Source organism: Calonectris borealis, chromosome 2 (genome assembly GCF_964195595.1).
Source record: "Calonectris borealis chromosome 2, bCalBor7.hap1.2, whole genome shotgun sequence".
NCBI classification, from domain to species: domain Eukaryota; kingdom Metazoa; phylum Chordata; class Aves; order Procellariiformes; family Procellariidae; genus Calonectris; species Calonectris borealis.
Window position 1 is genome coordinate 115,043,565 of NC_134313.1, and position 24,597 is coordinate 115,068,161.

At 37.9% G+C, this 24,597-nt stretch overlaps 1 protein-coding gene across 7 annotated transcripts in view; it reads left to right on the forward strand.

Moving 5' to 3' along the window:
• Window positions 1–24,597, forward strand: part of VPS41 (VPS41 subunit of HOPS complex) — a 116,176-nt gene that overhangs the window by 57,208 nt on the left and 34,371 nt on the right. For all 7 annotated transcript variants that reach the window (XM_075142991.1, XM_075142990.1, XM_075142992.1 and 4 more), the window contains 7 exons: window positions 3,581–3,700; window positions 6,836–6,982; window positions 8,182–8,248; window positions 16,908–17,005; window positions 19,416–19,545; window positions 21,268–21,383; window positions 22,965–23,021. In XM_075142991.1, the coding sequence (XP_074999092.1) occupies window positions 3,581–3,700; window positions 6,836–6,982; window positions 8,182–8,248; window positions 16,908–17,005; window positions 19,416–19,545; window positions 21,268–21,383; window positions 22,965–23,021 (735 nt within the window). The remainder of the gene's footprint in view (window positions 1–3,580; window positions 3,701–6,835; window positions 6,983–8,181; window positions 8,249–16,907; window positions 17,006–19,415; window positions 19,546–21,267; window positions 21,384–22,964; window positions 23,022–24,597) is intronic.

Consider the following 24,597-nt stretch of genomic DNA (forward strand, 5'->3'; position numbering starts at 1 on the left):
GAAGGGCAGCTCTTCAGTTACAAATTGAAGTCTCAGCCTTTTTCTTCTGTAAAACTCCTCCAGATCTTTAGAGAGAAGGCGCTGTGTTGAAACAAAGCAGTGACGCTGTGCATAGTGCATCAGTAAAAGTGCGTTTCCTTTGAAACTTTTCATTGGGTGAGAATAGACATTTTTATTTTGGTGTTTTGGAGGTGGTATTTGGTAGTGGGGTGAAACTGAATTAAATTACTTCACTGTATTGATACTACCAAAGCCGCAATCATTGGCTTCTTTGTTCAGAGGATTGAGAATTCCTGTATGTATTTTAAAGACTGGGATTACATGTAATTAGTGTTAATGCTAATTGCATGATAGGCTCCATTAAATCCAAGCACTAGTCTATTCTCTTTAGCAGATGCACTCTAGAATAGAGTTTTGAGCTCTTTTTGGAGGAGGTTAATCTCCTCTAGTGAAAGATAAAGAGAGATGTATTCACTAATCCAAGAGAATTATATCAACTTATTTTTAAAACCAAAAAGTGTTTGTCCTGCACCGTCCTCTTGTCTCATGCATTTCAGTGTGTCTTTTTTTCTTAATGATCCAGTGGACAAGAATAAGCAGTTAAGACAACTCACAAAATAATAAGTAGTGAACTATCAGAAGATTGCAATTTATTATGAAGGACTGTGGGAAGGGACTCTTGAAGTCAAAGTTTATTTTACTTTATATTAGCTATATTATCATGTCACGGTACATGCAAAAGATGCTAGAAGTGCGTTCTGAGCACTGCTATATTGTAACAAAAGACTAGAAGGATTTACCAGAGCAAATAAAGAAGGGGAAAATATAAACTGTGTTGCAGAGAATGCAAGAAAGTGATTTTTGTGGCTGCTGTTGAAATATAAGTACTGTGAATGCTGACTGCCAAAATATGGGATTTATGGGAATACAGCCCTAAAATATTTTTCCCCTACCAAAAAGAGAGGGAGGTGGTAGGAGGAACCCCTCCAGAAATGGTGGATTTTTGTTATGTGTGTAGTTTCTCTTGAAGTTTTAAATGGCTTTCTGGTACAATAAACACTTCAATATGAAGACAGAAAGGAATCCTAAGAAATAAATTAGGCTGCTTATTTTGAGAGCGATGCATTCAGTGGATAGCAGTTCCAAAATGCATAGCAAACTTCTGGGTTCAGTAACTCAGTTTCCAGGTGTCATTGCTGTGAGAAATAATAAATAAATCACATCATATATCAATAAAATGCAGATAATTCCATTGCAGGTAAATTAGTAAAGCACGTTTTGAGATGAAAATATTTTTTTTTTGAAGCCACAATGTTGCATGTCCTTTGGCTTCAGTGTTGGACCTATTGCACTTGCTGATATGAAATGGGGAATTCTGGGTGCTGCAGTGATTCAGATTCACTTCGCATCTTTATTACAGGCAATATCGGACTGTTGTCTTCTACTGCCTTGGTCTGAGAATTTAATTAAGCATGTCCTTAGAGTTGAGCATAGACCGAAGCGGGATTTCTTTTTTTTTTTTTTGCTTTTCTCCTCACCAGTTCTTTCTCAGGTTATTTATTTTCTTTGCAGCTTCTTACTCAGGTAGAGAGTCATGAAAAAGCAAGATGTTCACGAACGATGAACAGTAACAAAATAGCTGTAAAGAATCATTCCAAGCTTGCTCTGGGTCTTGTGTGTAATAAATAAACTTAAATCACAATTCAGTCACGAGCAGAAAAGATTCAAAATTCAGTTAATTTAATAGACATCAGCAAATTTTAGCCTTTCCCGTCATCCACATCAGTTTTCACAGCCTCGTCCCGTAAGTTCAGATGAAAATACTATGTATTAATGGGACTGTATTGAAAGAAGCATCCGAGTGACAGTTCTTTTTCCGTTGAGCCTCCCCTTGCAAGTTCGTGAACTAGGAAAAAAGTGATTTTCAAGTCTGGATCAGCACAGCGCTTAGTTTTTTATGACATCCTCAGCTTCTGAGTGGAGCTAATTAGTTTGGGCTGAGGGCTGCTCCTGTGTTTCATGTCCACCTACCAGCCTGCTAAGGCACATTCCTTTGTATAGCACTGCCTTATGAGCATAGATGTTACGCTTGCTTTCAGTGTCACGCCTTGCTTGCTGTAAAGTTGCATATTCTTTAAGAGTTTTATTGAGTAGCTTTTTCGTGGGTGGAAAAAAAAAACCCTAGACTGTCTGAAAGGTGGGCTTTCATGTGAGCTATGTGAAGGACACAGAGTCATTTTGGGTGGGTTAAAGTGGCAAGATAGGCTTGAGTGAGAAGTTTGATGTCTGCAGCTCTCTTCACTCAAAAGTTTCTGATAGACTATCCTAGATAGTGACTGCTTTAAACTTTTGGAGAAAATACTTGTCTTTTGGTGCCATCTTGTGGCTTTAGGAGAGAGAGGCAATCTGTGTAATTGCCATTAAAAATCTCTTATTTTGTTAACAGATGTTATTTTAAACAACTCGTGTCTTATCATTTGACGTGTTTATGCAAAAATGGGCAGGGGGAAACCATCTATAAAAAAGCATGTACAGCTGGATCTTAGATAGGAAATATTAGCAACATAGGTACTCAATTTAGGTTTTAGCATGGTAAAAGTCCTTGCAGGTAGCAATTTTACACCTCTTAATGGTCATTGTGCACTCATGTGAGCTCAGGTTCAGGTTGTGCATGTGTCTCTACATGGGTGTACTCATGCAAAAGTTGGCAGGGCTGGTACCTTAGAGTATGATCTTCGTAGATGCTTCAGCTTCTCACTTAGGTATCCCTCCAAGTGCTGCACTTTGCATCACTGAAAGTGATTCAGTGTTATAATCCTATTAAATAATTTCCTGAAACCAGACAGGAACCAGTAAAAGAGCTGGACTGTTGTGCAAATTGACTGCATGTAGTTGGGTTTTTCTTTGCTGCTGCAAAGCATTTCATAACGTCTCCTATGCATTTAGATATTCTAAAATACCTTCCCTGTTTGCAGAACCTAGGATTCCCAATCACACAAGTTTTACAATCAGCAGCAGTTGCGGTACAGTGCAGTGTGCACATGTGGGACTAACACACAGCATCTCTAGAGCCCTGTGGAAGGCTCTCTAGTTCCGCATGGGGCCAAGCAAAAGGTCACAGGCTTGGGGGTCTTCGATAATTTTCTTCGACTACCTGTTTCTTGGAGGGAAGAAGGAGCCTGTCACGAGATCCGAGCATAGATGAGAGGCGGCCTGGTTTCTTTACCAGCTTTCTGAAGCGTTGTAACTAGTAGTGTAGGCTTAAGTTCTCAAATGCCATAATTTCTTTAACCTTAAAATGGAAATAATTATGCTTACCATTCTTTGGAGAAACTTCATGGAAGGCCTGCTTATTAATACTATTATTAAAGTAACTTGAATTCTATAGTATACAAGATTCTTAATGTATATGTATTATATGAAAATGTTTGATTGTATTTGCTTTTGTTTTGTGATAGGTGTGTATTTTTCCCTGCCCTTGAATCCAAGCAGAGTAAGGGTTAATGAAGCAAAAAAATACCTCCCATATTTACATACAGAGCTGTGTCACAGAAATATTTCTTGTTGCACTTCTTCATAGTTGCTGTTATATGAGAGAGGCTGGATGAATAGATGGAAGCCTTCGGTTTTACATGAAGGGGAAGGAAATATAAGAAATGTGAAATGGAGAGGACACTTAATTGCTTGGGCCAATAATATGGTAAGTGTTTGTCACCTCTGTTAAATGAACAAAAATACCCCTGCGTTACACTATTTGAAATGTTTCAATGTTAATTGCTAAAATATTCCATTGAAAAATGGTACATTTGAAGAATCAAGTATGAAAGGCATTGAAGGATAGTGTTTTGAATCTCATTTCTTTGTAGACATTTCTTCTGGCAGTTCCTGCTGGCTGGTCAGTGTTCTCCATATGATTGCCACTTCTGAAGAAATTAAGAAAAGTAGCTCTACATACCATTGTTGGAGGTGGTTGCTACTGTACACTATTGTCTAGCAGAGTTTTGACCAGTGCAATGTATTGAAGCAAACTGTCTGAGGAAGGAATACCAATGTAACTCTTCTTTATTAAAAGAAAAAAAAGAACATCACCACCCTCACCATCCCCCCCACAAAAACCCCAAACCTGTCTGGATTTTGTAATTTGTACTGAAGTGACATTATCATATGCGCTTCTAATGTTGCAGATTATAAAAACTGATAGTTACAATTTCTCATTTTGGTAGGCCACTAGAAAAGGCTAGACTTAAGAGAAAATAGGCCCTTTTTCCTCTAAGTGTAATTCATATTTTAAAGAGAACCATTGCTTTCATGCTGAGTGTTGCATTTCACCTACCACTGTATATCTAATTGATGGGTCAAGGTCTGTGTTTTAAAGCTCAGCAGTGAGGGATATGTTTTTAAGTGTGTATCATGTCTAAATTCCAAACTCTTATTTTAAAATGTGGTGAAAGTATTTCTGAAACACTAGCTTTTTTCCTTCTGTTGTTATTCCCTCCTAAAGGGAAGCATTTATTAAAATATTTTAAAGCCATTGTTCTTTTATTCCGTTCAAAACCAGTTTGATATGAAATTGTTAGAGGTGGACTTTTGTTTATTTACTCCCCTTTAATAAATGCATTAGAATTGAAACTTCAGTGAGTGCTTGATCGTCATAACATTAGCTCTTTTGAAGATTTTGTTCTTTTCAAGAGCCATACAATTAAAATACATATTCTAGGTGAATCTGCTGGGAATAGATAGGACAGTTGAGGAGAGCTATCCCTAGAGAGGATGTGCCACATCAGAACACAGAATACTAATAAAATGTTGAGAGCCATCTGTCAGAGACAAAAAGCCATGGTCAGGGCCTATCTTTCAATGAAAAATGAAATGACATTTGCCCTCCAGAAGATTAATATATTTGGTTATTGGCCTTTCCCTTCTCCCTTTACCTTTTTAAAAATTTCTCCATCCTCTAGCAAGGTTTTGTGTTCCTTTTTTTTTTTTTTCAAAGTCAGAGAAAATATTTTATAGCCTTGCTTCTTACTGTCTGTGTGTGGCTACCTAGTTTTTATTTTCTTATGTGTTTTTTTTTTTTTGGCACACTCTATGTGAGCTTCTTAGACATTGGATATTCTGAGATGGGCTCCAGGTTATTTAGGCAAGGTCTAATTCTGCTTGTCAGATGCTCAGGTAACCCATGTTTCCTGCTGTGCCCTCTTCTCCTTCCTCCATGGCCAAGAGTGTAAGTTTTACAAACTGAGACACCTGAGGACCAAATCATTAGAGACATTAGGCTGCCTAGCTCCCATTTGAACAGGCTTTAGGCTCCTTCCTTCCTTGACTCTGGAAGTCCTTTTGGTTCATGATGCAAATGGCATACTTTTAACTATAGAGGATCCTACACTATTGGTTTGAAAGGCACTTTAAACATAAACTAGTCTATCCCATATAGGATTTGGTGCCTTGTAGAAAAACAGAAGGTGTGATATGAGTCACTTTTATCTGAAAATCATCCTTGAAGACAAAGTGGTGAAATTAATAAAAGACGACTTTCTTAAAATGCAGTTCAAGCAAGACTGCAAATTTTGTCAGATAAGCTTAGAAAACACAAAGCATAAGATCCTTGTTTATGTTACCCAGAGATCTGGGCTCTGTACGTTGCAGATGCTGTGTGTAAGTTTTTTTCTGAAACCTTGATGGCTGTTAACCTAAGAGATGCCAATAGGAGTGTGTTCCATGCTCACAATTCTTCAGTGACAAAGATCACTGAAAAAAACCCCAGCCCATACCACTTACTGCTCCTTGTGATTTTGAAAAAAAAAAAAAAAAAGCAAAACCTGGCTGACCATGACCCCCATGTTTAGACTCTTTGACTTACAAACTGTCAAATCTGTACAGCTGGGGACCTAGAAACTCGCAGTGGGGGGGTCAGAAACAGGCAGGGGAATCTTTAAATCAGTTTTGTCACTAGAAGAATCCTAACATGGAATGGCATACTGGACGCTGACCTTTCAAGGTACCTTCCATCCTCTTTTCTGTGATCATGAGAGTTATTTTTTTCTGCTCACTGAGCTTAAAGGAAATATCTACTAAAATGCTTTGTTTTATTTTGGGGACTTTTGTTTTTAAATCACTAACAACAAGTCATTACTTAACATGAAATTAATCTCCATTTTGCTATTGGAAAGGTTATAGCTCACCTTTTCTAAGTGGCGTGGAAAAATCTGATTAATGGCTCTTTTTTTTCTTTTCTTTCTCTCAAATGACTTTAATCTTCCTTTCTTTAAACTTTTTGTTCTGTTAGTTTAGATTTCCTGAGGAGGCAGTGAAAAATCTCAGCGTATGAAACCAAGCATCATTTAAATATGCTTGCTTTTCTCTTTTAATGTAAGAGTAGAAATGCATTTCTGGAGAAGTACAGATTGGCCTCATTTATCTTAATGAGCTGTTACTTCACATATTTTCTTTTTCCAAGGTGGAAATTTCTGCTTCTCTGCAGGGGCTGTTGAAGAAGAGCTGGGATTTTTTCATTTCTCCAGTAGTAGCACCAGCCCAACAAGCTGAACTGGTTCATGATTGGAGTTGCTAATCTGTCACTCATTCACTTATTGTATCTCTTCATTTGGCATGTGAACTTAAAATATCTAAATTACTCTAATCCCTTTGTTCCTTCTGTCACCTCCTGGGTTAGATGGGTCTCTGTATCAACAGTTTTTTCTGTTGGCACGCTCAGCCCTACCCTGAAACTTATGCCATAAACTGCTATGACTGCCTTAGTGTACAAAATAATATGGGATGTGTTGAGTAAGAGTTTGTCATACTGAATAAAGTTCTCTTGTATTTAAACTTTCAGGGCGTGAAGATACTTGACATGATCTCCAAGCAAAGAATTACCAATGTGCCTCGAGATGACATAAGCCTTCGCCCAGATATGTATCCCTGCAGCCTTTGCTGGAAGGATAATTTAACGCTGATTATTGGCTGGGGAAATTCAGTAAAGGTGCAATTACCTGTCTTTGTAATAAATGCTCGCTGTTATCACAGACAAACAGAGGATTATTTCTGAAAAGCAAAGACAATCGAAAAAAATAGAATTTGGTTTGACTACAGTGTGCAGAACTCCTGCTGCCATAGAAATGTCATTGAACTGACCCTCATGAGGAGGAGGAGTGATAGACAACGTGGTCAGACAGATCTCTGTGTGTGAGCACACAGAGAATGTAATCCTCAGGGACACTTCTCTCCTCTGTGCCTTGGAGAGATTTCCTCTTTTGAAAGCTTTTAGTGGGCTCTTGAATTAATTTATTTTGATTAGCATTAAGGAAGAACAACTTACCATGAGGTATTTTTTGGACGGGATTGTTTTGGGGGCTGAGGAGGTTGTGATGTCTAAAACAGCCACATGATTTCGGTCAACTATGGAAAAAAAGGGGTAGGGTGGGGGGACAGGCTGCTTGGGGTTTTGTTCTGCTTTCAGTAGGGAATTGGCATTTCGAACTTGTGTGCTGCAGACTGACTGTGATTTGCTTAGACCAGCACCTGACATGAGTTTGTAACAAGCCTGTTAGCTGTTTTCTAATAACAGACTGCTACATCACTGCACAGTGGGAAATTAAAAGCGCTCGGCAGGAGTAGATGGGAAGGGAGGGTAAAGTGAGGTAGGTGAAGCGTAAAAAGCTTTTGGAGCATTAAACTTAGAGTTTTACAAATGAGGAGATTTGTCATGAGTTTAGCATCTGTCTTCCCCCTTGTATTGTGCATGCTTCACAACATTTGGGTGTTTGCATTTCTTTAATATGTACATACTTTCCTCCTGTTATTGGGAGTTGCAATAGCATATTCTTACTGAAATTGTAAGGTAATGAAACACAAAGTGTGAGAAAATACCAAAACCAAACTCACATATATGCTACTATGAAGAAATCATAGTGGGCAGATGTTTTCAGATTTCTCTCTTGTGGTCCGTCTTCCTTCTCCTCTTCCAGCATATTTATAAGGCTGTGGACTACCGTTACAACTTTCCTGTCTGGTTTTCTTCTTCAGTGATGCATCGTCACTGTATTACAGCCTGTGTTTTTCAAAATACAGAAATGCATGTCTGAGAATGCCTCAGTAAGAAAAGGATTTTCTGGGAAAAGTTAGTATCATTTTAGGAATCACAGTTTGTTCATCATAATGATCCAAATCTCTGTTTCCTAGATCTGCTCAGTAAAAGAACGGCATGCCAGTGAAATGCGTGACCTTCCAAACCGCTATGTGGAAATAGGTATGACTGTACGAATGTGCACTTTTTCAAAATTATATAAGCTTTAAAGGTCTGTTTTCACATTCTAGCCTGAAAAAATTGTTACAGTTCAGAGGCAACATGTAGTCATAATATAAATGTCTCCTCATTTTTAGTTGATGAGATTGTCATAATGTCCTCCTGCATAGCTGGATTTTTTCTATTCGTAGAGTCTTAAATTCTGTTATCATCTAAAATCAGAGAGCCTGGTGTGAACAGTGGATGTCTTAACTTTCCTTTCACACAGATTCCTACAAAGAACTTGATTTTTCATCTGGTTACATGATGATCAGTGTAGTAGTAAGGAGAAAATAGACGCTACTTTATTCGATTATGTGTTGTTTGACTACACTGCTCATAACTTTTTTCTCTTTTTTTTTTTTAATTATCTCTTTGGTATAGTGCTATAAAATTGATTTGAATTTCTTTTTGTTGCCTTTTTTGCTTCTGTGTTTTATGTTCTCCTTTGCTTTCTTATTTGTCTAGTTTAGGTGATGTGAATAAATTTCATTACTGCCGACTAATGGAAAAGGTCTTGACAAAATGTGTGTATTAAGTAAAGCGTCAAGTGGAATTCAAAGGAAATTTGGAGGGGAAGAGGGGACATAAACAAAAAATCACAACTGTCCCCAGAAGCTTCTTCTGGGGAAAGGAAATATCTATGCAGAGGTAGTGCTGGGAAGATAAACAGGCCCTCTGGGACTCTGCAGACAGGAGTGGACAGCAGTTTGTAAACTTCGGTGCTTCCTTGCCTTGACTGTCATGACATGAGATTGTAGACCACATTAGAATGGTGCATGGCATAGGTGTATACTCGGCTTTCTGATTTCAGGAAAGAACCATTTTAAAATAGCTTCTGAAAATCAACTAGGAGACTTGTTAAACCCTGTAGGAACTCTGGATACTGAGAGACAGTGGCATGCCTGACAATTAACTGAGACCTGAAAGCTATTTGTTGTTTAAGATTACATAGTCCCGACAGAATAATTAGCAGTGGAATTCTAGGATATTTGAGAGAATTTTATCAAGGAGAAGTTCAGTCCTGAGCTTTAGCCTCAGATCTTTTATATAATCTTTTCTGTAGCTGTAAGTAGCTTTTAAAAAATAATTAAATGAGGTTGTTTACATAGTGACAAGTGAACCAAGGCAACTTCTACTTCAGCTATAATGTGTGTATGTGGAGGGAGCTAGTCTTACGTGACTGGAACGTCATTTTTAAAAAAAAAAAAAAAAAACAACTGTCATCAGACTATTTAGGTGCAGACCTGAAGGTTAGAGATTTTTGTGGAAGTAACTTTTTCATCTTACAATTTTTAGCCTAAAATCCTCTCTGTGTTCTTGAGGACTGGCGTTTTATCTCACTTAATCTGTTAACAATGTGCTTGAGATTTTTCTTTCTGGTTTCAGGTCAAAGCACTGAAACAGCTCTGCCAAATGCTGTCAGCAGCACTCATTGGAACGTAGGTATTAGATTGGGAGGGAGAAGAGGGAGACATTATTTGTTCAAGTCCCAATATAAATTACAATAGCTTTTGATGTAATCACATAGAAGGTCTTCTTGAGAGCTGTGTGTCATGCCATAGTATCTATTTCTATCTTATTTCAACTTTTTCAAAGGCATAGCTGGAAGGTCTGATATTATTAATGGGCAGACCAGCAACCAGTATAGTTTTTTTGCAAGACCATTAATATCCTAAGTGGATGCGTTAGCTGATACACTTTCATAATGTAAAGAACTTACACAAGGCAAGAATATCCTTCAGTGGCAGGATAGCTGAATATCCTTTAGATGTTTTGGCTCATAACATCTTGGCATTATGCTTATGAAAAATGAAACGCGTAACACAGTATAACTTTTGTCATGTTTAATTTTTTTGTTGTTGTTGTTTTTTTTTCTTCTTCCTGCTCTTACAATATTGCAAAATCAGAGGTGAAGTAGGAGACTTCATACTCTGTTCTCTGCTCACCAGGTAATACCTATGGAGCCTATGACAATATAGTGTTTTTTCATATCTCAGCGGTTTCAGATTTATACTCTTCTAGAGCTCTGAGGGCCTCAAAGTTCCACAATAATATCATAGTAAACCATGATGGCATCAGTAGATCATAAATATTTCTTCAGTGGTTTGCAGCCCAGTGAATAAGGAAACAGAGCATTTTCTGCATTGCAAGTTAGGTACATAGGATCCTGTAACAAGGTCCTCCTCATCTTCTGATTCTGCCTTGACACGTAGCCGTATGTACTCTGAGGCAGGAAATAAATGTGGTATCTACTGTGATGCTAAACCAGATGGCCCATAATGTGGGAAAGTAACACCACTGAACTCTTCTAGCTGTATTATTTTAAAGAAGATAATGTCGTGATTACACATAAGAGAAATTAGATTAATTATACAGGTCTCACGCGCTGAGATCTGTGTGGCATTGCTGATTTTATTTACATCTTTCAGTATATTAATGGTGCTTTTCTTCAGTAGTCTTTTCCGTTGTCTCTGGTTATATGTTACAGTTCATTGCCTATGTGGGTCTTCATTCAGTGTCGACAATAAACTCCAGTGAAATGTTTCTATTTAGGTTTAAATGTATGTCAGCTGAGCAGATCCTATCAGTTTAGCTCTGTCAGCTCCCGCTGTGAAGTAGTGTATTGATTAGAAAGTATTGGTATTGAATTACAGGCTTAACGTGGACTAAATGCCGTTGTGATCCTTCTTAAAGAGTGCTTGACCTCTGTATTCGCTCCTGGTGCATGTACAAAAGCTGTAATGCTGGACAACTTCTGGTCTGAACAGGGAACCCGTTGTCAACTGGAGCCGGCGAGAAGAGTGGTTGCTAAAGAACTAATTAGCACTTTGCAGTTAATACAATGCCTTTTCAAAGTGAAACAGGGCATCTAGTCTTCGGTGGCCTTGTCAAGTAGCTCGGGATTTTACATACTTTTATAGAGAAGTACTTTATCTCTGCCTCAGTTACTCAGGTTGTTAATGATAGTGGAAAATAGAGATTAACACTGGAAGTCAGTACAAGACTTGAAGTCGATTAGAGACTTCCTATTCCATTTATTTTAGCCCAAACTTTATCTGAGGAATCTCAGCTTAATTCCAGGTGCCAGCCAGCCAGCAATGCCTCTTGAGCACTTGTCTCCCCTCTGCATTCCCCCAAATTTCCCACAATGTAGAATTCTAATTTAAAAATCACGTTTTGTGGATATGCTTGTAACAACACATCTATATGTTTTGTGAGGGAATAGCTGTATAACTGCACAGCAAGTTAGCACCAAGCATTGAGATTGCACATTTTTATCTGAAAAGAAAACATGGGAATATTTATTTTTTGGTTTCTAAAGTGAGACAGTGGGATCTACCATACCACCATTTTTCTCTTTATATAGACAGAATTTAAAGCTTAATTAATGAATGTGATGAGCAGGAAATTAACTGTGACTAAATGTCATCAACTTTATCTGCTGATTTATGCAAACATTTCATTGGAGCAAGTCTGCTACACTCTTGAGAAGCAAATTGCCAAAAAAAAAAAAAAGAAGGAAAAAAGCCCAACCCATTTATATAGCTGATTCCTCTTAGACTTTTGCTCATCCTGATTTGCCACAAGCCAAACCGATCATTTATAAATTTCTTGATAAAATTAGTCAAGACTATCAGACTCCTGAATATTTTCCCTGTTGGTTAACAAAGTTTTCTCAGTTCAGTGTGTAATGGAAAAAAGAGTTTTTCAGAAAATCAACTTTGAACCTTTGAAACTTAAGCTCCTGACTTTCCAGTTGTCATCAAGGATTCCACAGGATTTCCTTAAAGGTTGTGTGTGTCTGTAGCTAGAGAGTTGTATAGGCAATTGCCGTATTTCTAAAGATTATGTTTATTGCTGTGTGAGATGGAATAGGGGTAAGATGATTTCAGCACCGCGGTAGCACTTCTATTTCACATAACCTGACTGCAGGTAAAACAGCAAACTGTAACACTGCTTACAGTAGACAAAACATTTTTCTAATTTAATTGAAAGAGTCACCTCACCAGATGGATGATTACTGGCATGATGAGATAGTGGGCTTTTTTCCTGATGTTTCTGATTAGTGTGATACTGTAATTGAGAGAAATTGTTTTGTTTTAGTAGCAAAATTCTTGCTTGTTTCCATTCTGTGCTGGTAGCAAGTAGTAAGGCAACAGCTTTCAGTGACAGAGGCTTTACAGGGTTTTGATTTTAAGCCTAGGTGGTTTTTTTTATTCAGATATCATATTCAATTAACAGTATCATTTTCATTGCCCTGCTTTGCTGTAATGAAAATGCTCATCTTCTTTGCTGTGTGGCATTTGAAGTTACATATAGGATGATTGATTAATGGTTGCTAAATTTTCTCTAAAGCTTTTCTGTACCTTCAACAGTCAAACAAAAATAAATTTGAATATGACTTTTTCAACCATTTTGATTATGGACTGTTGTGGTTTAACCCGGCAGGCAGCCAAACACCACGCAGCCCCTCGCTCACTTCACCACCACCCCCGCCCCCAGTGGGATGGGGGAGAGAATTAAAAAAAAAAAAAAAAACAACCTAAAATTCATGGATTGAGATAAAGACAGTTTAATAGAACAGAAAAAAGAAGGGAAAATAATAATAATAATGGTAGAATATACAAAATGAGTGATGTACAATGCAATTGCTCACCACCCGCCAACCGCTGTCCTGGCTATGCTCCCTCCCAGCTTCTTATGCACCCGGCAGAGCATGGGAAGCTGAAAAGTTCTTGACTAGTGTAAATGCTGCTTAGCAACAACTAAAACATCAGTGTGTTATCAACATTCTTCTCATACTAAATCCAAAATACAGCACTAGGAAGAAATTTAACTCTATCCCAGCCAAAACCAGGACATAAATAAATAGTAGAGGGTGTGAATTCCAACTTTGGCAGCATCAATTTTTGCTAATTATTGATGTATAGGACCCGCCATCAATTTTAGTCTTACTCTACTGCTCTTCCTACCGAAATTCAAGGAAAAGGATAGTCCATTAAAATGCCAAAATATGTACATGATTAGGTAAATAGTTGCTTGGTTTCACATATAGTATTATGGGTAGAAAATTTGCAGGGAGTTCTAAGGATATTCAAGCCCAAATAAAGGACCTTCATGTGGGTTGCTTCACTGCTCCTCCCCAGAAATGTACAGTTCCTTTTGAGTTGCAGTTGACATTTCTTTAACTGGGCACATCCTGAGCTTTCTGCTCAGGCTTCCAGTCAGAGGTAGGTCTGCCCTGGAAATTTGAATATATGAAGGCTTTTGCGGAATCTTATGGGAGATAGAAAGCATTGTAAGGAAACAAGTAAATGCTGGGGCAGGTTTCAGAGAAAGATATGAATGTTAAAAAAATATGAGATTTGTATTTTCTTCAAGGATTATGTTGGATAGTACACCTAAAAGTAAGAATATTCTTTTATTTCAATAAAAATGTAGCACGTATATATGTTTATGCTTTGTGATTTGCTTCTATTAATCTAAAGACAGCTTAAATGATACTTATATGGGACCTTTTCTGGTCCTCTAGCTGGAACTGAATGCACATACTGTGGAAAAAAGAAAAAAAAAAAGTCTTTTTATATTTTATATCAAATGCAACTGCATGGACATGATCATAGCTAATCAAAACATGCCATTTTGTTTTGCATGAATAACCTAGCCCAGTAAAAGCACTGGTGAAAACACTTAAGGGTATGCTGTACTGTGGCGTACAGCAATCACTGCAAACTTTGCAGATGTGTCTGAAGTAGCTGGTTAAAAGGTAATTTGAGAATGGGTAGTGGCATCACCCCAGCAACTAACAGTGCACCAGAGTTGTAGTTACGCTGGGCCAGTTCATGGTGCTTTGTGGCTCTGCTGCTGTTGATATATGAGTGGGCTAGCTAAAAATTAGCTTGTGTGTTGGCTTTTCCATTTCTTTCATATATCATATGGAATTAAAAAAAAACAAAACAAAACAAAACAATCCTTCTTTTTCTCCACACATTAAGTTTCATGTTAATTCTCTGCATGCTAGTTCAGCTTCCTGCTTACTTTCCCAAAAGACAATGTTGAAACCTTGGCCCCATTGAAATCAATGGCCAAAACCTCTAACTGTAACCAGAATTTCACTCTTTTCCCCTGCAGTGGAAAAGCAGGGGCTGCTTTTTGAGATTTGATTAAACGAAATAGATTTCTTTTAGTTTCAGTCCACCGCATGTGTGTGGATCTTTAAATTCCAGAGAAAGTTGCTTTGTGGAGTTTGGGTAAAAAAGGTAGCATGTATTGTTTTATTTCTGTAGTGTGGTGTATTTCATACATTTTGTTTAATGAGCAGCAAAAAAAAGATTTACAGGTTTCTTCTTTTTGCTTCCTGGTAATTTGTTTGACAGCTGTACATAGGTGCTGAACATAAGAGTAGATCCACTGTCAGCATATCTTCCATCTTCTCTTATGACAGGCATAAACATGTATGACACATGGCCATACCTCGGTCATTCCCGTTTACTTCAATACTATGTTTTAATTGGTTTGGATCCTTTTCAAATTAACAGCATTTCTGCAACGCCTTTATGTTGGATTTTTTTTTCCCCCCTTCATCACAACAAAGTGTCCAGAGAGTAAGTCAAATTAACCTATTAGTGTTCTGTGCAGCTATAACTTCTGTAATTTTCTTCAGTAAAACTTTTTTGATTAGCTGCATCAAAGGTCTTTATCAGGTCAAGAAGCACTGTCTATGCCAGCTATTCTGTGTTCAAGGCTGTAGCAGCAAGAGCTAGATCATTGTGTTTCAACAAGGCCTCTTGAGGAGGATGAGCTGAGAGAAAGCTGAAAGTGAAACCGAGGAAACTATTTAAGAACAAAACTTGAAGTGATGATTTTTATTTGTTTATTTATTTTTGTCTCGCACAACAGTACTACCGCTTGATCTGAAATACACCATTCTGTGGATGTTACAAACATTTTCACTGGCAAAGGAACTAAAGTTCCAGTGAAAGTCAAAGAAACACACATGGTTTTTTAAAACCGTCCTCATAATCTTTATAAAGGAACCATTCACCACGCTGTTTTCCTCTCCAAATTCAAACCACAATATTTTATATGCCTTTGATAGCCTTCTCTTGTCAATTTTTAAAGCTGAAAGTTTCTTTGCTTGTCCTTCTAGCCAGCATTATGGATTTGACTTTGGTTTTTTCTTTTCCGAGTTTTTCCTCCTGCCTTCCGTATTCTTTTAAAATGCCAAATACTAAATGGTAAACTGGGAATAAGATATATTATGTAGATGTTTCTGACACGGTTTGTTTAAAATCATCACTCAGAGCAACATGTGACACAGTCGAAGTAATCTCATCAGTCTTGCAGGCTAGAACAAAATAATTAGTACAGGATTATGAATGTGAACCTATTCTCTCCTAGAATAGATTGAGTGCTCTACCCTTGTGCCGTGCTTTGGTTCCCCAGTGATGTCAAAGTGTCAACAGTCATTAAGAGAAAAACAGTATTTGCTTATTCATTGAGAGGCAGGTGTCAAATCTGTACTTTACTTGACAGTATTTTTTTCTCTTTTAGCAGGAGGACAATTATTTCTCCTGTTCTTTCTTATTAGCTTAGCTAAAGAAAATTGGCTTTATTTTTAGTGTCATTATGCTGCATTTTCTCTTTGCTTCACTAAAATAATTAGTAACTATTTTAGTAAACAGTAGATATTAGTAATGTTGCGTGCTAAGCAGTAAGCAAGGAAACTTTTTTTTTTCTCCTTATGCTAAGATTCTTCTAAAGCCGTGTTCTGAGAGAAAATGATGATGCATCTGATACTTTTGTAAAAGCTTATAAGTTTTTCTAATGTAAGCACTTGGATTATTCCTGTTTTGAGCCTCATGAGAGAGGAGCCCACAAAAAGGGCTTCCCAGATGTTGAATGCCTGCACTGTAAATCCAGCAGAATAAAACTAAATAGCTATTTCTATGGCAGAGGTCTGCTTTCATGAGCCTTTTTGCAAATACAGTTCAGCTCGCTTTCTCTTTCTCAAAATAGTCATCACATAACTGTCTCGATTTTAGGAAATTACATTTTCAGTTTTATGAACTAGAAAAGGGATTATTTAACCGTATGTTTTCTTCGTAATGAGGGTATCTGTAAATCTTCCTGTGATGTTTAAAGTGATGATAAATAAATAATGATCTTTGTGTTTTCATATATCAACCAATAGGTGTAGCAGGTGTGATTCTCTCATGGCCACATGAACTTGCTGCAAATATGCAAACCAGTGAAGATGTTCTATTTATTGCCTATTTTTTTGAGTTTATTTTTGGTTTTGCTTCCTGTTTTTCAGTGTGATTACTGAAAATCAGGCTGACCATTCATTTCAAATGTTTCATCTCTAGCATGTCCTGGAGCACAAATATTTCTTCTTGCAAGCTTTAATGGAATTTAATCTGTTAAATGTAATTTTTCATCTTGCTGATCCAACTGGGAAGTCTGTAGGTTTGTTATATGTATTGAGTCTTCATTCTCTGAAGTGCTACTGCATGCTGTTGATTGCCACTGAAAATTAGTTGTGTTTTAGTGTTTTTCTTAGAGAGTAGTTCATACACATTCATGTATTTAACAATCTGTTGTCTTTCCTGTATTTCAGTTTTCCAGTTTGACACCGAATTCTATATCAGTGGACTTGCGCCTCTCTGCGACCAGCTTGTTATACTTTCATATGTAAAGGAGATTTCTGAAAAAACGGTAATTGTTTTTATGTTACAGTTTCTTCACAGCACTAAACTGCCCTGTGAGTTGGGGCTTAAACTAGTCACGTAGATCTGATTATCTGTGAAAGAATTTGCAGTCCGCTGGTAACGAACAGTGCTTGAAACTTCTCTGACCTATAAAATAAGGTCGGTGGAGGTGATGTTGAAGACTGATGTACTTACCGTTTAGAAGTCCTGTCTGGGTTCCTTTGTTTCTTGCAGGAAGCAGAGAAGGGCTCTAGACAGTCTTTGTCTCTCCTTTTTCATGCGTCTTTCCCCCTCTCTCTTTTCCTCTCTTTTTCTCTCTCTCTTTCTCCTATTCCAGCACCAGATGAAATAAAGGATCTTTTTTAGCCATAAGAGGGGCTTGCTGACACTGCGTCTTAGAAGAAATGAGAGTGGTGAAGTTGGTCAACTCAAGCAATAGGAGTCACTGTGGCAGGGGTGGGATGCACGATTGCAAGCAAGTGGCACCATTGTCTCCCTCGCTTCCAGGACCTTTAGTTGTGTACACCCAGATACGTGTGTAGATAGGTAGAAATTAGAATTCATGTCAGCCGTTTTTGCTGCGCTCAGGCAAGTGCCGTGTCTGTCTCCGACATTTATTTCGTATTGCCAAATAAAAGGCGAGGCAGTGGAGGAAATCCTTGAAGTTGCGGAGTGAGAACGGCAGATGCTCTTGATCATCTCTTTGATAGTACGTCTGCATTAGACAACCATCACCATAGTAACCTTAAGCAACTGGGTGCACAAGTTGCTAGGCAATGAAATGCTGTAGGTTCAAACAAATGCTCGAGCCTACTGAAATCAATAGGGTTAGCTTCTAGGTCTGCTGCAGGATGTCAGATTATTATTTCTTTATTTATATTAAGGAGAAAAATAATGTCACAGCAGTGTTTCCCAAGAGAGATGGTACAGTAGTCCTCTAGTGCGGGAGAGTCGGAGAAAGAAAAGGAGGCAGACAAATAGGATAAGGAAGGGGGAGGAAAAGGCGGCTTGAAATGCTAGGGAGCAAGGAAATTGGGAAGCAACTGTTAATGAAGAAGTAGCATGGGAAAGGAGCTAGTATAAAGGAGGTAGTGACTGATAAAGGTTAAAGACATTCTAACTGCTTCAGGAAAGAAAGATGAAAAGAGAATTTCAGGTGATATAATGGTAATAGGACATAGGAAAGAGATTTTTTTCATGTATTTGCTTTTAATTAGCCTTTTAAACAAACTCCGAATGCTGGACTTTGATAACTTCTCAGTCCTCTGGGTAACTCTAGCAAGGAGACAAAAGAACTCTCCTCCCTGACACCGTGTCTGTGCCCTGGTGTGGTAGGAACCCCTCTGTTAGTGTCTTGGCTCCGTGGAGCCTGTGCTGCTCGCTACAAATGCTGTTGGGTTGTGAGGAACACTGTTCTTCCTACGCTTGATTTCACAGCTTTCAAACGACAGCTTCCTACTTGTTACAAATTGGATCAGAATTGAACTCATGGCTTGCTTTGATTTTTTTTTTTTTTTTCCCCTCCCCTCTTCCCCCCCCCCCGCTCCCCCCCAACCCCCGCACTGGAACAGTTAAGTTGAGAAAAGACCCGAGTGGTGCTGCTGCCGAATGGGTAGGCTAGAGCTGTGTAAATCCACTTTATATGTCTCCTCGCTCTTTCTTTCTGTATTTTGTTATAATTCACAGCCAGAAGTAGAAAATAAGGCATTGTCTTGGACCTTGACTTAATTAAAAATACAGCTAGTTGAAGACAGCGGTTTCCCTTGGATAGAAGATGAAAATCCGTGATGTCATCTTACCATAACCACCTACATTGCACTTGAAAGTTCATGTTACTCTAAGATCATCAGCACAGCAAGGGTTTTAGATTATTTTCAGATTAATTTTTTCCCTACTGCTGCTGGACACTTAAAAGTGCAAACTTAAACACCAGCTAAAAAAACCCCCAAGTTCATCTTGGTACCAGAATATCATTGATTTATAGAGCTCTGTCCTTCAGGGCCTGAGCACAGCTGAGCATGTGTCTTGAATTGTTCTGTTGCTATTGAATGCAATGGTTGATCGTCTGTGATAACCCTGAAAAGTTCTGTGACCAAGAGCAGAAAAATAGTGAGCAAACTCAGGGGAAGGGTGAGATCTGTGTCTTGTCTAAACCTCCTTCTCTGCGCTGATCTGTTCAAGGGAAGCAAGCCAAGAGCAGAAATAATTTTCCCTTGTGTTTCAGATGCGATTACAACTACTCTGTAGAGCACAACTTTGCAACTCATATGGTTCGCAACTGAGTACCCAGTGCAAAGTACTGGACCTTTGGGAATGTTTGCAGCTGTTGAATTTCAGTCTTGTTTGTAGATCACCATCAGTTGGTGTTGCTAAGGTAGATCGTGTAGGGTGCAACTAAGATGTTTGCGTTTTTCTAGGAAGTGGAGTGTTGTGCAAGGCCTAGATTGGATATTGTACAACCCCTACCTGAGTCCTGTGAAGAGATCTCTTCTGATGCACTAACAGTACGAGGATTTCAGGAAAATGAATGCAGAGATTATCATTTAGGTAGGTGTTCTTAATATTGTTTTGTTTTATTTTCATAACTTGGTTAAAAAAGACTTGATTTGGGAGGACTCAGCCTCCTTTTTCATTTTTATGTCATCTCCTTAAATAACTGTCTATAACTGCTTATGACACTGAATTGTAAAGTGGAAATCCACAAGAACCAGTCACATGAAAGAAAACAAATGTGCATATTTAAACATCATGATTTGTAATGCCATCTATCAAGTCAGACATACTGGAGAAGGCAGAAATATAGATCTCATGTAATGTCCAGTATCGTGAAAGGCAGAATCTTTGATGGAGATGTATTCAACGTGATCTGTAGGAGCTCTTGTGTCTCTTTGGACACAAAGGGCTTCAGGAATAGTGAAATGAGTGACACAGTGTCTGGAAAAGCTGCTTTAGAGACAAAGGTGGAATAAATGTCATTTCAACAGTAAGGTGCACCTGGATCAACTTCAAAGGGGCACACTGATATTTAGCTTCCCTGTATTGACAAAACTATCGGCGTATAACAGACCCCAGAATGGTAAAATGTAATGAATAGAAACTGGAGTTTGGCAAGTTCAGCCTAGAAGATAGGTTTAATTATGTAACAGGCAGGGCGATTAAGCCCTGGCACAATATGTACCAGTCTTTTAAAAAAGATGGGATGGTTTTCTAATATGTGTTCTAGTTCAGAAAGATGCATGGCAAAGCTGATGCAGAATTCCTTGGTGAAGATTATATAGCCTGTGTTATACAGAAACATTCCTTCTGGCTTTTAAAATCCATGAATCTGATTTTTAAGCATCCTCTCTGGCAGCATGCTTCAAATCATAGGCTTGGCAGGCCTCTTTGTGTACATCAATGCCCTTAAGCCACTAGAAATATAGTATATCTCCTCTTGATCTCCAAAACATCTCTGTTGCTATCAAAAGAATTGGGATTTCTTTATACCTGTCCCTAAGCAGAACATTGATGCCCACAGTTGTACTTTTATGCTTAACGAATATTCTAGTTAATCTGACAAGTCTAAATTTTTTTGATAGCTTTAAAACAAGCATTATTTTGTGAATTGCTTATCAGTGCAAGAGTGTGTTTGTATGCGTGTATAGGAACAGATAAAGGATGGGGGATGGTTTTCTTTCCTGTACCTACAAAATATTAATGGTGTTTCTTCATGGGTTCTGTGGAAATAATAACTATTCTGAACAGTCATCTTCTGTGTTTGATTTTACCTTTAAGTACATTTTTACTTTGAGCTCACTCAAAAATAAAGGCTTATGGTATAGGCAAATGCATTATACATATAACCTTAACTTGTAGCATTGCAAATGCATTGCTGGAATGATGTGCTGTGTCCCCAGGGGTTATGGCATCTATCGTTTATGCTTTTGATGGCCTTGACCTTGATGGGGAGGATAAGTTTATTGCAGGCTATGTAGTGTAATAGTCCTCTAAAAGTATAATAATGTGTTCTAAACCATCATAAAGTTTACACATAGTGGATGAATCAGAATTTGCAATAAGCTGTAGTGATTTTTTTTGAAAGCTATTTTGCCATTTAAACCAGTTTTAATTTATTGGATAATACAGCTTCCCAAACAAGCATGTCTGCAGGAGTAGCCTTGCTGTCTTCCTTGCATCTCCTCTTTTTAAATTCCCCTCAAGGGTGTACTAAAAAGCAGAGCTTTACTTAAGGAAAATATAATAATAATAACACTGTGTATGCATTTACAGAGTATTCAGAAGGTGAATCACTTTTTTATATCATCAGCCCAAGAGATGTTGTTGTGGCTAAAGAGCGAGACCAAGATGACCACATTGACTGGCTTCTTGAAAAGAAGAAATACGAAGTAATTTTACAACATTCTTTCCTTCAGGCTTTCCTGGTTTGGAAATTGGGGTGGGATGATGAACTTTGCTGGGCCATTTGGATTGGATAGTTTCTGTTCTTACACTCATTGACTAAATGCTTGTAAAGGGAAGAATTGACTATACATCTCTCCATCTCTCTGGAGAGTTAGTCTTCCTACTGAAACAACTTGTCTGAATTGTACCCAAGTGAGGTAGCTGAATTAGATGCTGTGAATACTGCTCTCAGCATCAGATATGAAATGTATTAGCTGTCACTGAAAATTATTAAAGCTGGTTTTCGGTTTTAAAGCAGCAGAACAGTTAACTAATGAGTTAGGTGGGTATTTTTCTAGATCTATCCCAACTAAAGAGGGAAGGGAAATGGACTTGGTGGGCGATATTAGATTTTTCCCATTCTATATCGCTTCCACTATAGAATGAAAAGGTTGTGTTAGGGTACTGTGCATTGCTCTGCGTTACTTACCTTCAAGGTTGAAGCTTTTGAAAGTAAAATAATATGGGCTCGAACTGTAGGTATTGGTGCTGAAAGTAGTGTTACAAAAAAGCAGAGCCAATGTTAAAAAACAAAGGTACACAGCTCCCTTGGAAAAAAGCAGCTCAGTATTTGGTTGCATAAATATTGGTGTGTAAGCATGTATATCTAAACACCTAAAACTATAATAATAAATTCTTACAGGCAATATCAACATGCACCCAGTGTTCTGGATTCTGATGTCCTGCAGTTAATGACTTAGAACACTTGTTATGATGCATAAAGTAACGTGCAAATTCTTATTTATGTGTTATTTGTTGGACATCCATTATAAGAAACAAAAAAATGCGGGAAAGCCATTCAGCACGTATTCCTTTTGTTAATGCAATCATGATATTCCTTATGCAGATTTGTTTAAATCCTTGCAGATGCTTTTGCATCTGAATAGCAAACTCATAGTATGAGTGCAGTTTTGCAGTTTATGTAAATCACAGCATTTGGTCCCAGAAGACTCCAGTAATTTGCAAGTGACAGCTGTGCATGTGCCTTTGTGAAAGGCATTCAAGGTAGTAGATAGCTTCTGTGTTATGATGTATGTTAAAGGTTTCATTTTGTTTGTAAAAGTGCCAACTTTGTTTCTGTGCATTTGAAAGAAGTAGAAGAATGGCAAATGACACTTAAATATAAATCAGTCTGACTGGAGAAGACTTTTGGGCTGGGGAAATGAAAGGTAGCCTTCCCCCACCCCCTTTCCTGATTATTTTTTTCACAGGTTTTGGTAGTGAAGGGTTCTCATTTGAAAATGATCCAATGCGATTGCATTGTCTGTTTCGTTGTAATCTTGCGATCTGATCCTAATACAGTAATGTGGAGTGAACCCAGATGGAAACAAAAGTAGTTTTCTCTTTGGTTGACTGCTTTTGTTTCAGTATGAATTCAAAGCTGTTCATCCAACCATAGCATTAAAAATTCTAGTGCTTCAAACACCCTGCTCTAAAAAATAGTTGATTTATGCAGTTCTAGAGCTTTCTATACTGAAAGTTTGTGTATTTGGCTAGTATATCTGTTTTCTATTTTTTGAATATAGGAAGCTTTGATGGCAGCTGAGATAAGTCAGAAAACCATAAAAAAGCACAAGATTTTGGTAAGTCTCAAAACTTCTTTTCAAAACAAAAGATCTGATTTCTTTTAGAACGCTGTGAGATGCTACAAATACATTCTGGTATTTCTCTGTATTGCACCAGACAATAGCTGTTATGCATACTCCAACTAGCATTCGATTTGCTGGTTTTGGCTGCAGAACAGGAATGTTAGCGTGTGAAACATGAAAGAATCTGGATTTTGTGAAGGTGCTATTGACGTTAAAAAGAAGAGAATTGCACTTCTGTGATCGCTGATTTTTTTTTTTCTTTTGTGTTAAATTTGCTGTTGTTTCAAGTAACACACAGTATTACAATATTAGAGATTAGGGGCGGGGGGGGATGACACATTTCTCTCTAACTTTTACCTTGTACGTGTGACAAGGTTTTGGCAGGAGTTTAAAAGGTGCGATTGGAAGACCTTTTAAATGCTATTGAAATTCAGTTGCAGTTTCACATCTAGCTCGCTCATGTTGCTTTGCAATTCTCATTATTTTACATAGTTAAGCTCCTTTTCTCCTGTGTAGCTACTTCCCATGTTTATAGTCCCTTCACAGAGCAGCAAAGGGTATCAATGTTTAAGACGAAAGAGACGGGATAACGTAATAGCCACAAAAACATCACTGATTTTAGCCCTTTTTTTGTTTGTTTAAATTGATCTCAGTGTGAACACATTGGTATTTCATTAATACTGCTGCTTCTTTAAATGGGAGTTTAATTTTAAGTACAAAGTGTTAGAAGATCTGTTTTATTTTTAGCCAGATTACTGCTATAATACGTACACTGTATATCAGTATGTCTTAAAAATTCTTTTCCTCTTGTGAGTCCAGAAGTTGAATCAAGACCTAATGGCATGCCATCACCTATCACAGAGTTTGTATGATTTAGCTGCTTTGTGACCCTTGCAAAAGATGTAAAGAATTCTTAAAGGAGGTCCTGGCAATAAAATAGAGGGGGAGGGGGGAAAGCTTTCCTTTTGGTTTGCAAAAATTTGCTCCGCTAGGATGAAATTCGATGTGGGAATATATACAAGCAGAACTGTTGAGTGTTTGGTCTCTAATGCAAAACCCATGGAATGCGTTGAGGGAAAAAATTTTGACATCAAGCTCTAAATGAAGGATTAGCGGTACAGGAATTTAAAACAACTCATACTCTCACTGCCCAGCAGCAATCAGACCAGTGATACCACACTCACACCACCTGAAAAGTCTGGTGGTTTTGGGGATATTTTAGGTTGCAGTAATGATCACTGCCCCTCTGCACTTCTTGAGCAGAATGCAAGGGTTCTAAACAACCACAGATGTACGGCTCCTTTCCTTATACTGTCTTTTCTGCTCACTGGGGAGCTGGCCCACAGGAGAAAGAGACTGCCACAAATCTTCATTCTTGAGAATGGTGAAGTTGAAAGTACAAAGGTGGTTCCTACAGTGGAATGAAGTCCTAAAATCTGGTGTATGTGCATGCATTTTCTTTTTTTTAAACTTTGTAGTAGATTGAACAATTGAAGTTGTTAGGTACCTCAGTTCATGTTCTGCTCCGCTCAGTACTGTCCTTGATTTTGATCAAAATTTTATGTAATAC